The following is a 22593-nucleotide window of genomic DNA, read 5'->3' as shown; positions in this document are numbered from 1 at the left end:
ATTTACTTTGCTATTAAATACATCTCAGTACTTGTGCTTACCTGGGGAGAGTTAAAATCAAGAGGACAGAAGGTAAGTGTGGGCAGTTACACCCCAGCTGCATGCAGCACACCAACTGAACCACCTTTATTTGCAAAGTCTAGAAAGCATGAAGTCAGCCAGAAATTCTTCCTCAACAAAACACAGAATTTAGCGTTCAGATTTCAGTTTTGAAAGATGACACATTGAAGTGCTATACTGTTTAAAACATAGGTTTTTTTTATTATATAGAGAGCTAATACTTAGGCTTTAACAGTACCAAACCCTGTCTCTCTTAAACACATAATACCTTGATAAGAACTGAATATGATATGTTTTTAAAGTACAGTGTATTTTAAGATGCCAAAGTGGCAGTATGAAAACAGAATGCAAGTTCTAAAACAACAAGAAAATTCAGCAGTGTGGCTGAAGCTGTTGTGCAGGTTTTTTTTTTTTTTTAACTCCATTGCACTGTGTAGCTTTGTCCTAACTGAAGTTGAAGCTCAGTGATCCTCAGGACCTGTGAGGGAAAAGAAGCAAGCCAAAATTAGTAACTACACCTTGATAGTATGCAGTTATTTTGGTTTTTTTTGTTTGTTTTGGGGTTTTTTTCAGCATTTGACAGGATACATTGGATTTTCAATATAGATTACAAGAATTTGTTCTTTTCTTTTGTATTTCTATCATTGGTTGTCTTAACCAGCATAGGTTTTGTATTTCTCATCCTTTGAGTGCTGATATATATATATATATATGCATATATATATATATATATATGGTATATATATAGCTGCCTTTTAAATATATATTATTTATATATAATATAATATTATATATATTTATATATATATATTTAAAAGGCAGCTACATCTCTCGAGGTTTAAAAGCACGTGTGGTTGCAAAGATGCTGTTACCCCAAAAGCAGCATCTCACCTGCTTGGTGGCATCATATGTCAGCACGTGAGCTGATGGAATTGTCACGCCTTTCTGCAGTACAGTCACCTGCTGAACACTGGTGGACATTCCCAGGACTTTAATTTCAGTAAACATTAGGTTGTTTGGATCATTGTAACCATGATGCTCAACATTGATCTGTAAACCATTCTGAAGGGGAAAAAAATAAAGAACAAAATAGGATGTGGTCATTAGGCTGCTACAAGTCTGCCTGTGTCTTTCAATTGCCTTCCTCCCTGTCCATGTGTGTAACAGCAGCTGCATGGACAAACCTGTCCTCTGTTGGCACTTCTCTCAGCCTCTGCTAGGCCTGATCCAGAATTAAAAGACAATTTTTCATCATTCTGAATTCTGCTATTTCAGACCTTTTATTGAACTGACTGGTTCTGGGTAGGACCCAAACCTATCAGATCCAGTGGAAAGAATTCTCTGCTTCTATGAGCTGTTGCTCATGTCCTGTGGGAACGCCTCTACTTCCCCAGTGTGTCTTTGGAGGAGGAATAGGACATTAGAAGGGGAAATAAATATATATCAGCAAATACAAAATAGAAGTCTCTTAATATTCCAATGATATTCAGATGTCTTTTTGTTGATTGCAAAAGCATCTAGGATGAATTGCAAATCTCTCCATTTTAGGCCTAACAAAGATACAAGTGTGAACTGGGGGCAGCATTTCCTGGATCCATTGATGTGATTTTAGGTAGATTATGGGCACACGTTTTCTTTAGAGTGTTCTTGGTACTGTCACTGAGTCTCCAAAGTCATGTAAAAGATAACTGGTTCACAGCCCTCGTGTGAGCCCACTGATACACTTGTGAATATTTAATGTATTTGTGGTTAGGGTATTTATTTGAATGTGAGCATTTCTTGTTGGTTGATTCAAGATCTCTTTAATTAGGCATTTTCTTACCAACTTTCTTACAACGTGTCTTCTACATTTATAGATCTTGCTCAGTTTTTACACTACTGAATAAGAACTAGTCTTTCATCTAATATTAACATTAGGGAAAGATATCTGAACTCCAGAAACTGATAAAGTAAAACATCGATAGCTAAAAGTATAACAATAATCACCTAATATGAGCATTCAGAAACTTTGAGCTAGCATTACCTACCTGTTGGGCACTAAATGATGTTAGCAGGTATACACCGTCTTCATATGCATCTGACAAAAGTGAAAGAATAAAATCAAATGTATTCACCATTCAGCTTAGTTATATATTATAATAAAATCAATTCAAGAAGCGTGCTCACATTTGTATACCTATAAAGAGATCAGTACTGTATTTGCACAAGAAATGTTTTTGATATGAAATACTTTCTTGTTGTGAGTGTGCTATTTGAATAAGGAGCAAGGTAAGACACAAAAGAAGGCAAACAAACTAAGCTAAGACTGGCAAGAGAGAAAATGTTTCTCACTGAAGGCAGCATGGGAGTCATTTCCCAGGTTCATCTCTAATTACTCTCCAATTACATATGATCATGATAGATACTGATGCTTCTTTGAAATTGCTGTTGTATATCTTATCAAGTCTATTATTATTTAGCATCAAGTAAACTCAGTGTAGTGCTGATGAAAACGAGCAGTGCAGTTTCTGCCTTTCCAAACTACAGCAAGCAGATCACAGAGATCCACAATATTCTGTGTTCATTCTTGTAATTTCAGGTAATAGCTTATTGCTATTACAAGAGTAATAGTTTCTGTATAGATAGGATAAACAACATGTAAATATCTCTTTCCTGAAGGCAATTTAGATTTAGAAACATTGAGGAAACTAATTAAAACTTTCCACGTTGCCTATAAAGGTGCTATAGGTTTGAGAATAAATCTTTGTTATATGTGCTGCCCTAGGTTCAGGAAACCATTTAATTTATAGAAAATATTAATTCTGTAATTCAAAGGATTCTGTTCTTTCAGTCAGGAACAAAATCCGTTTGCTAATTAGTGCCAAAGTTGTGCTTTAATTTGAGTTTTGTCTCTGAAGTTAGTCTCAGATAAGGCCTCCAGAAATGTGTCTGCTTTGGCCAGCAGAATCTGGGCATCTTGTCACACCACCCCCACAGCAGGGAAGATTTTTATGATGGGAAGAAACACCATACATACCAATGCGAACCCCATCATCCCAATACAGCTGTCCTTCTGCAAGCAGACTGTCATTCAAAGCAACAGTAAGTCCCATCGGGTTCTTCCGGCTGCGAAGAAGAGAATAGTTTTCCCTCAATTCTATCTGTTGTTCCCCTTTCCTCTCTCTGTCAAATATTAGAAATACTGTCTGCCATCAAACTGGTCTCTAATACTCATATCCTTGATCCCATATTATTAAATTAAAAGGAGGTCATTCAGAGGAAAACGAAGAAAGAAAGCATCCATAAAGCTTACATGGCTTCTTTATACCCAGATAATAATGATACAAAAGCACACAAAACTACATTTTAATTTTCAAGTTAATCTTATCATACCTGTAAAAAGTTGTATTAGCAGGTTCTTGCCAAGCCAGGATGTAACCGCCTCGGATATGAAGATTGATATGTTCCAAAGGAGCTGTTAAAACTCTGAATTCTCCTCTAGCATCAATATATTCATCCTATTCATGAGAAAATAATTGAAGAAGTCCTCTATTGAATTACTCTTGTTTTATAGGTTTTTTTTAGACTGAAATCTTTTTATTTGTTTGTTTTCTAGTATTAATTTCTTTGGATAGGTAAATTTTTTAGAAATTTTTACTAGAAATCCCTTAACTACTTAATGGTTTTAAGAAAAATGACTAAATTATGAGACGTTTTTGTCTCCATCTGACAGCAGGTGAACAAAGGTGGCTGTTCAGGTGAAACAAGCTTCAGATTAAGCTGGGGGAAAGGAGGAGGAAAAGTGACATTTGAAGTTACAGCATTTGTCTTCCCAATAAACTATTAGGTGTGACAGAACTCTGATTTCCTGGAAGAGGTTAAACATCAATCTGCCAATTGGAAGTACTGAGTTAATTCCTTATTTTGCTTTGCTTGCTTACACAGCTTTTGCTTTGCATCTAAAACTGTCCATATTAAGCTCAATCCATTTACATTTTGTATTATCTCCCCCATCCTAGTGGGAAGAAGAAGGGAGCAGCTGCGTGGTGCTTGGTTGTCTATCAGGATTAAACCGTGGCAGTTCTTTACAAAGAAGTTGTGCACATCGTTCAGGGGTTAAAACTGAGTCAACAGAAGAACTAAAGGCACTGTTTCCATCTTTCACTTTTCCTAACCGTGGTCACGTTAAGCATTACAATACAAGAAAGTAAGGGCTGTTATAAGAAATGGGCTAAGCTGATGTACCACTGAGAACTGATACCAAACTGAAGTTTGTAAAAGGGAAATAGTGGCTTCACACCTCAGCACATCCTGCTGCTACCCACAGAGCACTGTAAAGAATGCATGCAATTTTGAAGATGACTTACTGTGTGGTAATCATACCAGCGGGCCTTGGGGAAGTAAGCGTTCACCGTGAAAGTATTCTGGAATAAAAGATAAATATTTTAAGAAAGTTAAAGCAAAAAAGAAGTTTAGATAACATAACATTAACGTTTTCATCTACACTTAGGTGCTTCAGTGCATACCGGAGTCATTACAGGGCTGATGAGCAGTGCAGGCCCCCAGAGGAATTGCTCAAATATTTCCCAGGTTTCTCTTTCTTCTACAAACCTGCAAATGAATGGAGTCATGATGAGACATTGGGCACTAAACTTTTCTAAAGTGTTCCCTCTTCAAGACATTTATTTCTGGTAATTTAATCTACTATTCTCAGTACCTACTATTTCCTCATCTGTATTTATTCTAGTACTAACGGTACCTGAGAGGTGATTAAATATGTATCTTTTATTTATCCATTTCTTTCTAAGTACATCATTAATCTTTGCTATGTATGCATAAAGATTCTAATATGAAAATCATTAGAGAAATGCAGGCTAACACTTACCTTATTTTTTTTCCTGTCATTTCTTTGGCAAACAGATTTTTTATTCTATCTAGATCACAACATTCAGAAGATCAGTTTTGCTGAGAAGGTATCAGCAATAGCAAGCAGCCTGGAAATCACTTTCTAATTTGTAATACCTCTATCTTGGGCACATGGTTTGGAAAAATCAAGACAATACATGCAACTGACTCAATATTTCTGAGCCAAGAGAAGCATACACATACTAGATCACATCTAGTATACGTAGAGTTGGACCTTCTACAGGTACTGCTCCTCTTGATCAAGAACAAATAAAGTTTTGTGTGTCTAATAATATATTTATTTATTTTTATCCAGTCTATTGGTTTGAACAGTAAAAAAAAAAAACAAAAAAAAAAAAGCATTTCCATGCATACCTCTGGCTTATGGCAAAACTCTCTCCATATTCATTACTTAAAGTTTTTGTCCAGTTTTTTATTCTATGTATGTCTTCCATCAAGTGAAACTATTGTTGCTCTCCCTCAGGAGGCTACAGGTGAGCTTTAAAAAATACACATGAATCCTTTCTAAACCTATATTCAATATTGCATGGCTTAAAACACACATACTGTTGTTCAGGTGACACTCAACACTAAAAGCTCATACTAACATTTCATGCATTTTTTTTAACAGAAAGGAAAAAGCTTTAACTATCAGAAAACTACAATTAAGAGGACCTTAACTCCAGAAGTTGTAGTGGAAATTCCCAATGAGGAGGGCAAAGGAGTTGTACTTACTCATGGAGCACGGGGCGGACCACAGTACTGCCATGGTCACGGGCCTCATACATTAATGTGTAAAGGTAGGGCAACAGAGTGTATCTGATATTCATCACGTGCCGGGAATTGTTCACAAATGCTGAGTCCCAAGAAGCAGGATCTTGTCTCTAAAAGAGAGAAAACTATTGCTGTGCAAAGTGGATTAGTGAGTTTTGAACAGCTATCAAAGAAAAGAATGGGTCGATGAATTTTCTGATATTTACAAGGGAATTTATATCTAGCATCTCTTCCATTTTTCTTCTCTCATGACTTCATATAACCTATTAGTAGCAGTGGTAATTACCAAACATGTCAAAATCAGCATAGCAAGGTAGAGATGAGGAATAGCTAATGGTCCTTGCAGATTCCTCCATCTCTGAAACTGAGCACCTCCATTCATTTGTCTTTCAGTTAAGGACTATGTGACAGTAAAAACAGTACGTATGACTGTCATCCCAAGGAGGAAAACTAGAAAGGGGGAAGATGAGAAAAACCTGTGGGGAGTACTGTAGAAAATGTTTCATGCAAGTTGTCCTGAAGGCACGACACATGCCGGTGTAGGTAATTCATTATCCCACTCTTCTGCAGGGCAGCACTCAGAACTTGCAAAAAGGGAGCCAGGCACTAATGACTGATGTCAGGGAGCACTTCCAATCTTCATTCAACATATTGAACAATACCCTGGCAAATTGGGTAAGACTGGAAGCAACACGATAACCCTGAATCTGCATTTTTAAAGGCTTTAAAATCCAATCGAAAGGTGTGCTGCAGCAAGATAAAGAACATAGTTTTTGAGAGGGAGACTCTAATTTATTAGACACGTGCCATAAAAATATCTCTACTCTGCTAGACCCGAAGCTTGAACTGTAATCTATGTACAGTTTCAATTTTTATTTTTCCACTTATCTAATTTTACAGCTTTCTACAAAACAGTCCTTAGCCAGCACAAGCCTACATTTAGGCAACTATTTTCCTTTATTTCTTAAAGAAATACAGTATCTGATGGTGGCAAATGTGTAAAGTATACTAATTCCTGACTTTTATTCCAGAGCCATCCTTTAATGTTCCATTTTCTTACTTGTTGTGTAATTGCAGAAAATTAGGGCTTCAAACATCGAGGTCAGTTTCTACCCTTTAACAATATTTGCCATAAAAGCACTCTATTTTAGTCTTCCTTGTGTTGTGAATTTAAATAAAAATAGCCAACAGAGAAAAGCATGTAGGAGTTGTATTTATTCTAATCAAATTTTGAATACTGTTCCTTCAAGTGATCTTAATCCAAGAGCAGACCCTCTGCAGGCATAAAACTTCCTAGGTGTAGGGGAGGCTTATAGCAGAAATAATGTAAAAATAAAGACTACTATTTATTTCATGAAGACACAAACATGTTATTTTCATTTCTACTTTGCTTGGAATGTGATTTTTTGGTTTTTTGGTTTTTTTTTCAAGGCTGGATGGATTATGTCATGTTCAGGCTGGTCTCTACAGCTGCATTGCCCAGCCATTAAGAATTTGCAACTCACCCTTGTTCCTTTCTCATTGTGATTCCTTGAATATGGATAGAATGAACCCAGTTGCATCCAGCGAAGACACAACTCATAGTCCGAGTCATTGAAGAACCCACAGATATCAGCTCCTGTCTGAGAGTTGACAAATAATTCAGCTGGAATACCATAAATTCTTATACAGTATAAAAAAATTAAATATTAGGTAGTAACTCCTAAGCTTACATATGATATTCCAAAGAGGCTGAACTCCATCATACCTGAAAGAAAAATAATTCAGTGTTACCAGCTGTTTTTCTTTCCCCTTTCATATGCTAATGGCTGTGCTAGATAATATATAATGTATTGTATATAGTGTTGAATGACGGGGAAAAAAAAGTTTCACTATTTCTCTGATGTGTCATGATTTTTTTTTCTACAGAAAGAGATGGGAGCTGATTTGGCTGAGGCAGACAAAGAAATGTTGGGCAGCAGCACCAGGAGGTGACAAGAAAAGAGTAGGCAGAACAGGGAACAGGAATATGGCAGGGGAATAAAGGAGATCCCAGGGCCCAGTGAAGAAGGAAAGAAGCAAAGGTCAACAAGGAATTGACTGAATTCTGGTTGCTGAGCAAAAGACCTTATTTCAGCTAAAATCAGTGAGTCCTAGAAGTAAGTAAGTCAAGGAAAAGGAATTACTGTACAAAATAAACAGATTACAGATCCTCTTCCTTTTACGTACCGATAATAGACTTTGACAGCTGATCCCAAGCTGCAGCATTATCTCCCAGCCAGTGTCCTGCCCATCTTCCACTGCTGGGATATGTTGAACGGGTGATGACAATCCCACGTTCCCTTGTGGCACTCTGCAAAGCTCTGACATTGAAAACAGATGAAGAAAGAAATTATGTGAGAACTTATTGCCTAAGATCTTCTTTGAAAATAAACATAGAGGCTTATATTTTCACATCAAAGTGCACCAATATGTTCACATCCAATCCAGGTGTGCTCTTTATTATGACAATTCACCAAGTTTCAGATATATGTAGAAAATCAGATGGAAGTCTCAGCCTACCTATGGTTAGTGAGCAAACCAGCAAAACAAAGAGGTATTAAAATATACATTTCCAGTTAAGGATAATTACCCTGTGGGAAAATACAAATGTAGAATAATTTGCTCATTTAATAGGTCTACACAATGTGGTACATCATTAATTTATTGCAGAACCTGAAAACCACATGAAAATAATCTTGAGAAAATTGCAACCAAAATGACAAAAAGGGATTTGGAATGCTAGATATGGCAGCGTAGGTTCAGTTACCAAAATGCATGGGAATAAAATGCAAGCAATGAAGCTTCAATCACATTAGAAACATCAAAAAGCCATCAAAGATTGATGAGCAGTGACCAACATGGATGTGTCTAGAAGCATGTGTAATAAAGTAGTCATTTTCATCTCACACTCAGGTATCAGGCCTCACAGTGCAAGCAAGGACTATTGGAGGTGACTGCCTTGGCATGGATACTAAAACCTTTACCTGCATCAAACATTGCTGATCCATGTTGGGGTGCAGAGCTGTTCTGGTTTCTTACTGGAGTTCATTTGCAGTTGTGCACACATATTATGAAACATCATCACAAAATGCTGAAATACTAGTTAATAAGTTACACTGATTGAATTACACTGTTCTCCATTGCTAGCTCTACAATAACTGTCTCAACAGCTGCTTTCAGTAAGACACTTTTTTCTACAGGGTTTGCAGCTTTAGAGGTGCTATAATTACAGAAAGGAAAAAAAATACACAAGTCACTTAAATTACTGTAATGATTAAACTGGACTAATTTGCTGTAATTACTTTTTCCAAGACTAATAGTAGGTTTCCTAGTACCTTTTATCTCTTTGTAATGTATTACCAAACATTTTCAGCCTCCTCTTGGTTAACCCTGCTTTGACAATACTCTGGGACACCCAGCTCAAATTTGTCATGTAAGGAAACCATATGTCATGCACAGAGCTGCTCAAGGTTGAGAGTGCTCGAGTGTTTTGCTGACTCTGAGTGCCAGCTCTCTGCTTCAGGACTGAACCAAAACTGTATCCCTGAAAAGCAATTCCTCATGTTACCAAGCCTTAGTTAAACCTCAAAGTGGTTACTGGATTCACAGTTAAAGGTTCAGGCTTTTACATCTTTGCAAAAGACTCAGTATGAGGAACAGCCTTCAGCTAAAATATAGGAACTTCCTCTAAGTAACGGAGGAGTGAAGTGATACTGTTAGATAAAAATTTGCTGCTTGCTTTTGTGCTACAGTCTTTAGGCTTTTGAATGCTTCTGTTTAGATGGCGCACTATTATGCTAAATTATTATTATCATATATATTCACTGTCACAGTTACTACTGTGGTTGTACCAAAGAATGAATTGGTAGCTGAGATTCTTTTTCTTTTCTTTTTTAATAACAATTTTCTATAAGTTTTAAGTGTGAGAATGAGCAGTTTAATTTATGGTACTCTGTTACGATATCTCTCAAAAAAGAATAAAGTAAATGTTTCAGTACTTTTCAGTTTACACCTGATAAGCAGTATCAAGCCGTAATGCTATTCAAGTTATTCACAGTAAGAGATATAAAAGAGCCTTTCTTAAATTAACACTCTTAGAAACTGAATTCATTTTCTATCACTAGACCTGAAGTGTAAGACTAGAACAACATCAGTGCTAAAACAAAACAGGCTGTCCTAGCAGTACCTAGAAACAAAAAATGTTTTATATTTTAATTACAGCGATTAGGTGAGACCATGAGTAATTGTGTTAGCAAGAGCAGATCCAAGTGTTGAGAGCTATTCTTCTTTCTGCCTTGTATGGGAAGAGTATAGTGATGCCTTTGGATTGAGTGCTCCTGCATTGCCCCAGGATGTCCCTGATGGCTGTCTTGTAATAGAAATCTCTGTTGGAAAGGCTACGGGTTGTGTATGAATGCAGTGGGACAGGAAAATGCTTGGTGGTGAGTAATAATACTCTGATTAAACTATGTGAGAAATGGCACCATGACCATGACATGTTTAATATTGCAGGTCAGCAGTTAAGCTTGCACAATGTAAAAAATTTTTTATGGATGGAATCCTTAGACCTGATAAACAAATAATTACTTTGTGATGAGGAGCAAATTTCTTTCATATCAGACTTGGAGTTAACTGTCTTTGAAAAGTACCTTGAAAATTGCATCTGCTCAGGGTCAGTGATTTTAAAGCTGCCACACTCAAAATGAAGCCGTTGCCTGCCTGCTCTGAGGCACATAGTGATGCACTGCAGGTGAAGACATGCTTGAGTTTATTTTTTCTACTTGGCTCCATTAGCAGAATGCCTTTACATTGCAAAATTATGGAAGCACAGCCTCAGCTCAGAGCTGAGCAGACACACCTTGCCTTCTCCTAAATGTCCCTTTTAAGACCTCATCTTCCTCCCACACTGCTTGCACCGTGGATGAGATCGCTATGTTAACTGAGCAGAAACATGACTGAAACACTACCAACCAACAGGAATAAATATAGCATTGGTCCTGAATCTTTAAATACCAAACTCCACTTTGAACCGAAGACTCAAAGCTTTTTGGATGAAAAGAAAAATTTCATAGGCATGGCAAACTCATGAAAATTTTCGCGAGCATGAAATCACCCATTATTCACTTGCAACATAGTTTGGGAATAGCAAGAAAGTGTTCAAATCTCACTTACTCGAGGGTAGGTCTCGTTTGAGACCATCCATAAAGGCTGTGGACATCGTAGTGTCTAACAGGAGTACCGTCTGGGAGATACTGCTGACCTTCCATGCAGGGAGTTTTGTAAGTTAAGCCTTCTGACCGGTATCCCAAATCTAGCAGAAAGGGAACAGTAATACTTGCTTTTTAATATGGAAGACTCGATAACAAATGGAGTTGTTAGTTTTCATGATCTCTGTTGCGTTTACTCTCTTTTAGGCATCTATACTGTCATCTCTTCCATTTTCATGACATGGAATTTCTCCAATCTTTCTGTGCAGATATCAGGGTCTGTAAGTGTGTCAATAGCTGAAAAGGCTCAAAGAGTAAGTCAGGTATACCCTAAATTCCAAAGACATTTCAAATCTTTGTAAATCTGCTCCTTCATGTGTATATACAGAAATCTGGGGGTGGTGGTGCTGGTGAAGCCTTATGTCTGAATACTAACTTGATGACCGTTCCTGACAACAGTAAGCAGCAAACGTATTCTTATAAAACATTAAAAAATAATTCCTGATTTATACTATCCACATCAGCACTTAAATAAAGAATTTAAACCCAAGAATTTAAATTACTGTCATGCATAGATAAATGCTAGCTGAGTGTTTCACGTATTTTACTGTATGGGTAAATGTTAATTAGAAGAGACAAGGATATTTTTTGAAATTTTAATTAATTGTATTATTCATCTGAAGAAACTGCAGAAGGAAACTACATTCTTCATCATGCCTCTAGCAAAACAGGTATCAAAATCCACATACAGGCAAGTAGTTAGAAATAAATTCAGTTTTTAGAAGTGCCACATAGCTACTGCTATCAGCTGGAACAGATGTGATTTTAGCACGCTCTTGCTCTCGGAAGAGAAGGGACACTGAGTTAGCGGTGTGGTTGTGGTTTTATATACCTAACTTTAGACATTTACAACATATAAGAGATTTCATATTAGTCATTAGTTATTTATTCAATTAGTCATTTAGTTTCCTAAAACTGTTTTAAGGAATGGTCAGACTTACGAGGAATATACGGAGGCTGATTTAGGAGTTCATTTCTACAGCCGCCAATTGCACCATTATAAAAAGCTGCCGGTTCATTCATGTCCTAAAAATGGAGAGCAAAACCTAATTGCATTTGCTTCCATTGCACAAAACACACTAAATTCGAAATTACAACAAACAGAACTACAGGTGCCCTTGGGAACATTGCAGCTGCAATCTCAGTCTGCATCTCCACACTTCCTTGACACATATTCACACCAGGCACAGCGCAGGGACAGGGAGCAGCAAAGTGTAAGAAGGGAAAAGCCAGTCTGAGTTTGGTTCCATCCATTCAGTGTCACAGCAAAAGGAAGTCATGGCTGAAGCAGTGCCAATGTACAGCCCAGAGCTAAACTGGTGCTTTCAGCTGGGAGCTCAGGTTCTGCCCTGATACTCTGCTTCCTCCCCTCCAGCCTAGTTCTTTGTTTTATTTAATGGCAATTTAGCACCAGATACTTTCTGAACTTAAGGATACGCTGTGAAATGTGCTGATCCTGGTTAGTAACTGGCAGAGAAGAAAAATCCAGAAATAAAACTTACAATCCACAGGCCATCGAACTTGAGATTGTTGTAGAACTCCAGGATTTCTCTCTTCCACCACTCTACAGTGGAATTGCGGAAGAAGTCTGGGAAAGCTGCATGTGCTCCATAGAGCTGTAGAAATAGTAGGAAAATAGAGAAGTGCTTTTCACAAGTGAAAGCATCACATTGTTGGGATGCCAAAACATTTCCTGAAACTCAAAATAATCACTTATTTTCTTTCTTGTCTCCATAGGAGAGCTAGCCACTTTCTGCTTCTTATTCCAGACACTATTTTATTAAGAAGTTTGCTGCCACTTATCTTAAAGGAAGTACTTCACTTCTCTCTCTATATTTGAGCCAGTAGCTGAACTTTACCTGTATTTGGGTTTGCTCAGGCAGTGACTCATTGACTAAAACATTGGGAAGAAATGGCCAGACCTATAGGACAAAAGACATTTTGAAACAATCAGATGACCAAGAATATAAACTGAATACCAGCAACAGAGAGAGAAAACCATTCTTTCACTGCTACATAGATGAATGACAATGCAAACTGAAAACAATTCAGCTTACAGTACATATTCAGTGCATCATTTACATTCAGGCATAAATGAAGTATTAGCAGACTGCACCTATAGATAGCAATGAATTCAAGGCTGGCGTACACTCACTTGGAGATGATATACCTTTACTGTTATATGCTTTTTAAGAACAGTACCTTGGAGTATATAATGTCATTGGTATTTGGCCACTTGATGAAGACATCATCCTGTACACCTCTTGTGAAGGTAGCATAATTGCTCTCATTTCCAGAGATGGTTGGATCCTAAAATTGAACACAATACTCTTTTAACTTATGGTCAAACAGTGATAATTTGCAATTGAAAACCAGCTTTCAAAACTAACCAGGATAATGATAAATCTCATTCCTTCTCCTTTTATTTGGTCAACTAGATCCGGTAACCCAGTAAAGCGTGCGCCAAGAGTGAAATCCAGTTGCCGTTCCATATGGTCAATATCAACATATTGGACATCCTGCAATTCAAAAAACAATTAACAGAAATTTCAATTTCAAAGTATATATTTATAGATCATCTGCCAAAGAGTTGTTTTCAGTTTAAATTGTCAGGACAGAATAAGGCTGGACACAGGTACAGCCTAGAAGATGAGAGGCTGAAGAGCAGCTCAGCAGAAAGGGATCTACCGTCGGGTACCAGAAGGATAGAGGCGTTTTTTGTTTTGCTTTTTGTATTTGAAGGATCTTAATAGTTTGAAGCCAGAATTATAGGCATGAGCTCAAACATTAAATGCAACCAGCTTACATAGGGAATTTGAGTTGCTTTCATCTCCTCCACCAGCTGAGCAACTTCTGAATCATTCCTGTATCCATAACGGCACAACTGGAATCCCAAGGACCAATAGGGTGGCATCACTGGTCGTCCAATTAGCTGAAAATGAGAGTGTGCATTTGTGATGAATAGGCCAAAACCAATCACCAAAAGAGAACAAGTAGGTAATGGGGTAAGAATCCTACTTCAGTGTACTCCTGAACAACAAGTTCTGGCGTTGGGCCCAAAACCATGTAGAAGTCAAGAATTCCTCCAATGGTGCGGTATGTCAAAGCAGGGGTTGGCTGAAGCGTCACATCTGGAAATAGGGAAAGTGGAATGAGAAAAGGATGCCTAGATTAACACCTACTGCAGAGCACTGAATGTAAAAATAAAATGCATTGTGGAAAAAAAAAAAAGAGGGTTTTCTCACCCATTGCATTGCTGTTAAGCAAGAGAACTCCATGGGCATTGCTATCTTCTTCTAGAGCCATGTAGAAGGGATGATAACCATAGGAATTCAAATGGTCCTGCAAAAAAATAATAATGATAATAATAATAGAATAAAATAAAAATGCTGTCTACAGTGAAAGCAGCATAAGCAATGACCTATTTACATTTACTAATAAATTCAAGAAAAGATGAGACACACAACTGCCAAGCCTACAACAAATAAGCTTCAAAAGTATATGCTAATAACCTACATGCCTACAAAGCACACCTATATTCAGCTTGACAGCTGGAGCCAGTCTTTTTAAGAGTGATCAAGTTGATAGGAAATCAGAAGTACTGCTGCCTTTAAAATTTGCTAGTGAGAACTTCTCCAAGCCAAAACGTGCCTATTTCTCCCCACTTCTCAAATAGTAGCAGGTATCCATATGATGAGGAGATGGTAGTGACATTCTACTATTGTTCTAGTATAATTTGATGCACTGAAATCTACACCAGAAGCCATAGCTATACTGAACCACCACAGGTCATTCATTATCTGAGAACTGCAAACACTGTATATGCATAGACACAATGTTTCTGGTTTACCTATCCAAGTACTCATTGAATCACAAAGTAGTTTGAGTCCCTGCCTCATACCTAACTTTCAGAGTCATTCATTGAGAAACAAAAAAAAAAAAAAAAAAAGGAGCAATGGGCTGTGATTTATAAACCTCTGGTTATCACCTGGCATATAACTCAGAGCCTGAATGCCACATGATTTGTTTTGCTGGTCACAAACAAAACACAGGCCTAGAGAAAACCATTGTCATTGAGACACCATTGAAATCATAAGCTTCAATAAATATGATCATAGCCAGTAAGCATCTAGACCCAGCAGACATCCACTGGATTCTCAAGACTTGCTCAACAATTCTATGCATTAGATCATTTCTACTTACAGCAGGAGACTGATCCCTTGTGAACATTCCCCAAGTGTTCCAGTTCATGTCACGTCGATATGTGGCGTGCTCAGTTTCTCCAAATCCATATATATACAGGGATGGCAAGCGTGTAGAAATCTGAATGAACATGTCACCAAATGTGAAGGTAGGTAGCTGTGAATCCCAGCTAAAACAGAAGAAAATAAAAACAAGAATACAGCAGTGCTCAGTACTGCGTTTGGTTGGCAGACTCTTCTTTTAGAGTATCTTTTTTTCTCTGAAACTGTCACTGTTTGTTGGAGATGGGATAAATCTTTCATGGGCATTGAGAAAACCTAAAGCACATGAACTGAGGATGTCTAAGAATTTGATACACAATCCGTTGTGTCTCTTGAGAGATATATATGCATAGGTATCAGTCACAGTGAGTTGCATCATACTTTGGCAATTTAGAGAAAAAAATGCCCTTTCAATGAGTCTGATCATAGTTTCCTCCCAGTCTGATCCTTGATTCCATATGGAATATGGTAAGTTAGGTGCTTTTTAAAACTCACTGGATTTGTTTTGCAGACACACCGAAACAAATCCACAGGATCCATTTGGTATAAATCTCTTTCTTTACTGTGGAAAACCAAACTGCAACCTTTGGGGCTGCTCTCCCAAAGAATTACATTATTCTAAAAGCTGAAACAGGGAGGGAACTCAAATTGCAGTGAAGTTTTTTACTTCAAAATTGTTGGAAGAATGATGTTATGAATAAAAAATCCAAAATGCACACAACTGCTAACATCATTACTGCCAGTCTTCTAGTTCTGATAAGTTTTATCAAGGAAAGAAATGAATAGAATAGAGTACAGTAGAATATTTCAGTTGGAAAAACATCTAACTCAACTAACTGACCACTTCAGGCCTAACCAAAAGTTAAAGCATATTTTTTACTGGGCACATTATCCAAATGCCTCTTGAACACTGACAGGCCTGGGGCTTTGACCCCCTCACTAGGAAGCCTGCTCCAGGGTTTGACCATCTTCACAGTAAAGAAAGAAGCTCCTCTCAGATTTATGAATTACTATTTTACCAAAATCCATCTGCAAAAGTTTATGAGACATTTCTTTCTTTTTTTCCTACACTTTCCAGTATCCAATCAAATGATCAGCTGTGGACACCTAAGGAAAATCTGAGAACATGTAGAATATCATGCCTGCCAAAGACTTGGGAACTACCCATTATGAAGTCCTTGGAGATGTCTACATTCTGCATTTTCCCATGTTTCACAGGACATTCAGCAAGTGCCAGACTATAAATTGAAAGGGTAAAAGCCCCAGGTAATTGTGAGAAAAGGGGTATTGCTCCAAGTATATTCTTCATCCTTTCTCTAGTCAGTGTTCTCACACGATGCAACTGTGAAGCCATCTCTGATGAGGCTGGCATTTAACAGACAATGTTTTTTATGTAAAAGACACAAAACTGGACTTGAGATACTTTAAAAAGGTAACATGCAAGAAAAAGTTTTGGCTTGAAAAAAACAAACAGGAAAAATAAATGAAGGGGGGTGGGGAAGAGCTGGTGGCTATGACTTACAGGACTGTCCCTGTGCTTTTGCGTCGAACCTGAATGCCAAATGGTTTCTTCTGAACTGATACATCATAGAGTCGCCCCTCTGCTGTACTCGTTGGGGTGGTTGGGAGATTTAATTCTATAGGAACTTCGTATCGTGCATTCTGGTAATCATAAATCTATGGGGGATGAGGGGGGGGAATGAAAAAAAAGCAAATCATGTCAAGGAAATGTTTATCTACAGTGATAGAAACGAATTCATTAAAATGAACACAAAAAATTGTTGAATATTCTTTACAAGATTAGTATTTTCTTCCAGTACATATCGTTCCTGCAATTGTTTCACATTATTTGGTTTGGTGAAAAAAATAATAAAGCCCTAAAGATGTAAATATGAATTGGGAATGACTTAATTATTCAAAGTATGTACCTATAATTGAAATTTCATATCTAATTTTCATTGTTTCAAATACAGATATATGCATGTGCATTAAATATCTTTCTGATTAATCTTGTAGTCAACTCTTAGACAACCACAAATATATATTTGTTATACTACAAAGGTTTTTGAATAATGTTACCTTAAATTGCAGCATGTAGTTGTTATGATATTTAACCTCCAAGCGTAGCGTACCAATTGGTGCAGTGTAATTCTCATTAGCTCTGGTACTGGGATTGTTTAAGATCAGGTTGGCTGCCAAACCTGTTGAGGAGTATTCTACTTCATCAATAGAGTAAGCATTGTCGGAGATGAAATAGCAGGATGGACTGTTAGGGGCTGATGATGCCTGTTGTAAAAGGAAATAGGTTGCAGGTTAGAGAGCTATGCTGGGAAACTATTTTATGCTACTAGCATGAAATCCAAAGCTCGCATTTTATCTAATGGCTGCAACATGTTGAAATTAGGGAAAAACTGAAGGCAATTAGTGAACAATAAAAAGCAATGCAGAACACAGAGGTCTATATACCAAAAATCAGATATATACAATTTGGTCAGGATTGTGCCAATAGTTCAGTCATGAAATTGACAAGTGGAACAATGAAGGTGGATTTAAATTCCCTTTATCTACCATTTTCAACTCAATTCCAGTACACAGCTGAGTTTTTGTTTGCTGAACTCTACAGAGCTTACTTCCTTTCTAATCCTGTTCTCCATCTGCCACCAGGAATATACACCAAAACTCATGAGATATTCAGGCATACTCAGACTAGACCTTTCAATTAGCCTGAATGTGTTTTCATTCATAAGATTTACCCTTAAAATTCCCAACAAGGATTCTATCTTATTTATCTAAGATCTCCTGAGAACAAGATTAGAATTATACAGTTTCTTGCTATAATTCAACTTAAACTAGTTATTCTCAGATTAGATGAGCTGATGTAGGTTAACACATTAGTCTTCCTTCCACCTCTGCATACCATCTGTCCTGTCTAGTAGTTCAAACTAAACTATGTCTTCTCCCTGCATCTGAGTTGCTAATAAACTTTTTTGTTGTCATGAAAATTAAAGCATATTTCAACTTGAGCAAACATTTAAGACGTACTCAGTCAATAATAGGACCAGAGTTTGTTTTACTCTGTCTTTTACATGAAAAGACATGTCCAAAGATCCAAAATCACACCAAATCTTTCTAATAGTACAACAAATTCAGTGAAGTACATTCAGCATTATGAATGTTGCTGTTTCAGGAGTAGCTGATAGGGAATATTTTTGTTCATATCTAGGAGATACATCCAGGTGTAAGCTATCAACAGTTAGAGGAACAATTTAGTTTGCATGTGAGATATGATTTCCAATGAATTCGGGGGTTACTCCTCAAGCATCAATCCAAAGGAGTTAGTTTGACTTAAAATGTGCTTCTGTGAGACAAAGGGCAGTTAAGCCTTTATGGCTGAGGTACCTTTGAAGCAGAAGAGGCAGTTGAAGATGTTGATCGACTCTGTTCTATTTTTTCCCAGTTCTATTATTATTTTGTAGTACCTTGCAAAGACTACCACATTTGTCCTCAATTTCTGATACACTCTGGAAGAATACACTATTGTCAACTACCTTAGTTTCACTGAAGTAAATAAAATCTGCTTGTATGGGTCAGCTGATGGCTGTGCCTCCACATGAATTAGATCTGACCAATCTGCCTGGCTACTTCTATCTCTGTACCCAATACAGAAGGAAAACTATAATTCTGGAAACATTTCAGTCACGTCAATGTAGGGAAATCATAGTTGCTTACATCCCAGACACAGCCAAGTTGTTCACATTTTTCTTGTGTTGGATCTATGCCAGGGTAACAATCAAACCTTTCGTTGATACTCTGTTGTTGAACCCACTGTAGCGTGTAAGACCTTCCCAGTTCAAGCTGAAGTCCTGTTATATGAGCCACCTATAAATATTAAACAAATAGTTATTAAATCCCACACCATATTGCTATCCGGAAACACACAGGTGTAAAGACACGGTCCCTCACCTTTGGAACTATGAGTGGAAGTGGTCAGAAAAATCATTTTGATTTTGAGTCAGTAACTGAGATAACTCAGGTGCTTGTAATAATTAGAGAGTACAATGCACATTCATTACAAGTGCAAAGCAACCTCCATGCTACCTTTAACGTGGGAGAGCATTTCCTTCACTGCTCTTCTTTAGTAGCAACACGTTACATATTTAATGCAATTGCACTTCTCTTTGTAATCAAGTGCACCACATATCCTGTGTAATTAGTAATGAGTCCTATCCTTTGCAATACAGAAAATCAAGGTGAGATGATTTCAAAGATTCACGTTTCTAACTTACCTTATCTGAAGGATAGTAGGTGATATTAGGTGTATACACCTGCACTACATTATTCTGGAGGACAGTAACATCTATTATTTCCTGGAGCACTCCCAGGATTTTGATTTCTTCAAATTTTAAGTTGTTTGGATCAACATAACTGCCGCCCATGACATCCATCTGTAGACGATTCTGAAAAATAAGGTTATCATTTTACTTGCAATCTGTGTTATGCAACGGACAGCTCAGAACAGAAAACAAATCATGAAACAGATACTGTGGGTTCAAACAGGATGTAGGTCTTTCACTCCCTCTATGGAGACACATTTCCAGTGTAGGTACAAAAGGTTTTTTTCATTTTAACAATTTTTTTTTCAGTCTAACAAACACTGCGCCCTCCTCTTTTCTGGCACTATAAAGATTTTGATGTTTTATAGTTCTCTCACTCAATAAACATTGCAGCTGAAGTGAAAAGAGTTTGTTAGATGCTAAAAGTAATTAAGAGAAGACAAATAAAAGACTTTCAGCTCACTTAAGTGATGGCATTTTGAAAATGACCCCTCTTGACAGTATTAAACACTTTGCTTCTCAGTAAATAGTGAGGGAAGAATAAGGAGGAAGAAAAGGATGCCCTTTCATTATACACTTGATAAAACCTCTGAATAAGATCATTTAAAAGAGAATACAAGATCATTTAAAAAAGAATACTTACATTGGAAACTGTAAACTCATAGTAAATGTAGTTGTTACTCTCAACTGTTCCTGTAAGGTAAAGAAAGAAGTTGAACTTGAAGTGCAGAAAGGAACAAATAAAAAACAGGACTTTGTCACCAAGTAATTACTCATTATCATCATTATGGCATTCAGAAGCTGCTCTGAGCAAACTGTGCACGAGCTACTGGTGGTCTTGACTCCTAATTTTCTTCTTAAAGATCATGTAGAGCTCAGAGTTTATGATTATCTGAACCCTTATCTTAACCCTTGCTTTAGAGGACTTTCCATTTCTAAAAGGAAGCAACTAAACCATTCTCTACCCAAACATGTGGAAGGCTATTTGCCATTAAAACAGTATTTTTGCACTTTCAAATACCTGTACTGTTTTCCCTTATTTTTCCATTTAGGTCACACAACTTTTTCCCATGAGACATCTCCTAGACCTGTAATCGATCTTGCTGATGTCTTCTGGTCTCCTATTTATCTATATTTGTCCAGAGGAGTAAAATTTGTAGACAGATTGAACTTTCTAGCTGACAAAGTCCGACAAAGTCAGGAAGAGTGATTTATTCACAGCACTTCTGCTATAACCTTAAGAACTAGTATCCTGGCCAGCAATCTGCTTTCTGCAGAAATGAAAGAATGTAAACTAGATGTAAATTAACATGGATTAAGGCTAAATATAGTCCAAAGTGACAAGATGTGCTTTGCTCTCTCCATATGTTTTCACTTTGCAGGTAAAATGCAAGCTTATGAGTTAGACAGGTTAAGTAATCACTGTAATTTCCATCAGACAGATTTGTATTTTACTCTTGCCATCTTCTCTTTGAACATCAGAAAGTTCTAAACTTTTTACATGAGACCAGGAATTTTTCAAATTTTTCCAAAACATCAAAATTACCTTTCCTAAAATGGAAGCTATTTTTCACTTTTTGCTTATGTTCTTCTAGATCCTCTTGAATGTAGATCTATATTTCAAAGCTAAAGCTCCAAAATAATCAAAATAAGTGATTCATAATGAAAATGATTATATAAAATGAAGAGATACAAAAGTTGTCTGCACCTGTCTTTTTTTTTTTCCCCTTGCAATAAAGAGAAAATTATTTTGATGCAAGCAAACTGTAAACTGTTTCTCTCAAAAGATGTTAATCTGTAAGTTTGGACCAGGAAACAAAATGACTATATGTTTTATTGTTTTGTTACTCAGCAGAAGTGACTACAATAGCAGCTGAGTTACTTTAGGACTTGACAAAGCAGTACATACAGCTGTCATGTCAGCAGCCACCCAAGGCCTTCAATACTTATCACTGCCATAATCAGCCGAATCACTGCTCTATTTCTTCAAAGCACCCCAAACTTTTACAACATTTTTAAAAAACAGAAGCTTCCAAGTTTTTTCTGAGAGGTGTGATTGATACAGTTAAAATAACAGAAGGGAACCCTACAGGTCAAATGCATAAAACCGTCCAAGTTATTCTCTTTCCAGTGAGATTTTTACATATTGCCATCATAATTCCTCTGGAGCACCGGTACCTTTCTTCGGGCAGCTGTTCTCCTGTCACACTGCACAAAAAAAAAACTCTTCCAGCATCTACTTCTGCAGCAACATGGCACAGAAACCCTTCAAACTAGAGGTTTCTGAGCTAGGATTTTTGATGTATATGTCCTAGTATGTACAAGTCCTAATATCTGACTGAGAGTTCTCCATTTCAAGGAGACCAGTGAGTAAATCCAAAGGCTCTGACAGAGGTCACCAGAGCAGTGCTGCTTCCTGGCCTTGCTCCCTGCTAATGCCTGTCCCAACCTCCCCAGAGTGAAATCTGAATGTGAGCTGATCACAGGGAAGGGAACATGATCACACCTTCCCTCCAGCTGCTGCCCTTGCAAAGACAGTGACCTCTGACACAGGGCAATGTAACTATGAAATTAGGTAAGAGGGATGCAGTTCTCCATGCCAACAGCTGGATACAATATGAAATGAATTAGAGAAGAAACATATTCAAACTGTTTGCTGATTCCTCTAAAATACATATAATATAGGACAAATGCTGCAAAAACAGCTTAAGGGATTGAAGTACTTCAAGTAATTTTAATTTTATGGAAACTGGATACTCATCTAAACCTTCAGAAATACCACAGAGGCTGGCAAAATGACAAGTAGGGCCTATACATGCCTACTCATGCACCAGATGGCATGGCAAATTTTGGCTTCAGTACCGTACCTCTGAGTTAACAAAATTGCTACTGTTTTCACAAGCAATTTAAATAATTTCAGAGAGTTAATAAAAGTGCTACTTTTTCATTTTCTGCCTATTCTTAGTGTCCAACACTAATTATATGCATTCTTGCACCCGTTGAAATTAA

General features: G+C 37.3%; 1 protein-coding gene across 1 annotated transcript in view; it reads right to left on the bottom strand.

Moving 5' to 3' along the window:
• Nucleotides 1–245: 245 nt before the first annotated feature.
• Nucleotides 246–22593, bottom strand: part of SI (sucrase-isomaltase) — a 44181-nt gene continuing 21833 nt past the window's right edge. Inside the window, exons 23-49 of the mRNA XM_065747818.1 lie at nt 20228–20277; nt 19537–19707; nt 18980–19129; nt 17881–17883; nt 17330–17536; nt 16773–16927; nt 15210–15378; nt 14252–14348; nt 14025–14137; nt 13813–13938; nt 13397–13525; nt 13209–13316; nt 12866–12928; nt 12509–12622; nt 11948–12032; nt 10912–11050; nt 7927–8060; nt 7431–7465; nt 7224–7340; nt 5680–5828; nt 4566–4650; nt 4407–4463; nt 3433–3557; nt 3077–3165; nt 2088–2137; nt 952–1122; nt 246–538 (exon numbers count right to left, since the gene is read on the bottom strand). Of these exons, the coding sequence (XP_065603890.1) occupies nt 476–538; nt 952–1122; nt 2088–2137; nt 3077–3165; nt 3433–3557; nt 4407–4463; nt 4566–4650; nt 5680–5828; nt 7224–7340; nt 7431–7465; nt 7927–8060; nt 10912–11050; nt 11948–12032; nt 12509–12622; nt 12866–12928; nt 13209–13316; nt 13397–13525; nt 13813–13938; nt 14025–14137; nt 14252–14348; nt 15210–15378; nt 16773–16927; nt 17330–17536; nt 17881–17883; nt 18980–19129; nt 19537–19707; nt 20228–20277 (2954 nt within the window). The 3' untranslated portion in view covers nt 246–475. The remainder of the gene's footprint in view (nt 539–951; nt 1123–2087; nt 2138–3076; nt 3166–3432; nt 3558–4406; nt 4464–4565; nt 4651–5679; nt 5829–7223; nt 7341–7430; nt 7466–7926; nt 8061–10911; nt 11051–11947; nt 12033–12508; nt 12623–12865; nt 12929–13208; nt 13317–13396; nt 13526–13812; nt 13939–14024; nt 14138–14251; nt 14349–15209; nt 15379–16772; nt 16928–17329; nt 17537–17880; nt 17884–18979; nt 19130–19536; nt 19708–20227; nt 20278–22593) is intronic.

This window comes from Cyrtonyx montezumae, unplaced genomic scaffold (assembly GCF_038088225.1).
Source record: "Cyrtonyx montezumae isolate F1298 unplaced genomic scaffold, pur_monq_1.0 scaffold_5, whole genome shotgun sequence".
Lineage (NCBI taxonomy): Eukaryota > Metazoa > Chordata > Aves > Galliformes > Odontophoridae > Cyrtonyx > Cyrtonyx montezumae.
This window is presented reverse-complemented; position numbering and strand designations above follow the sequence as displayed.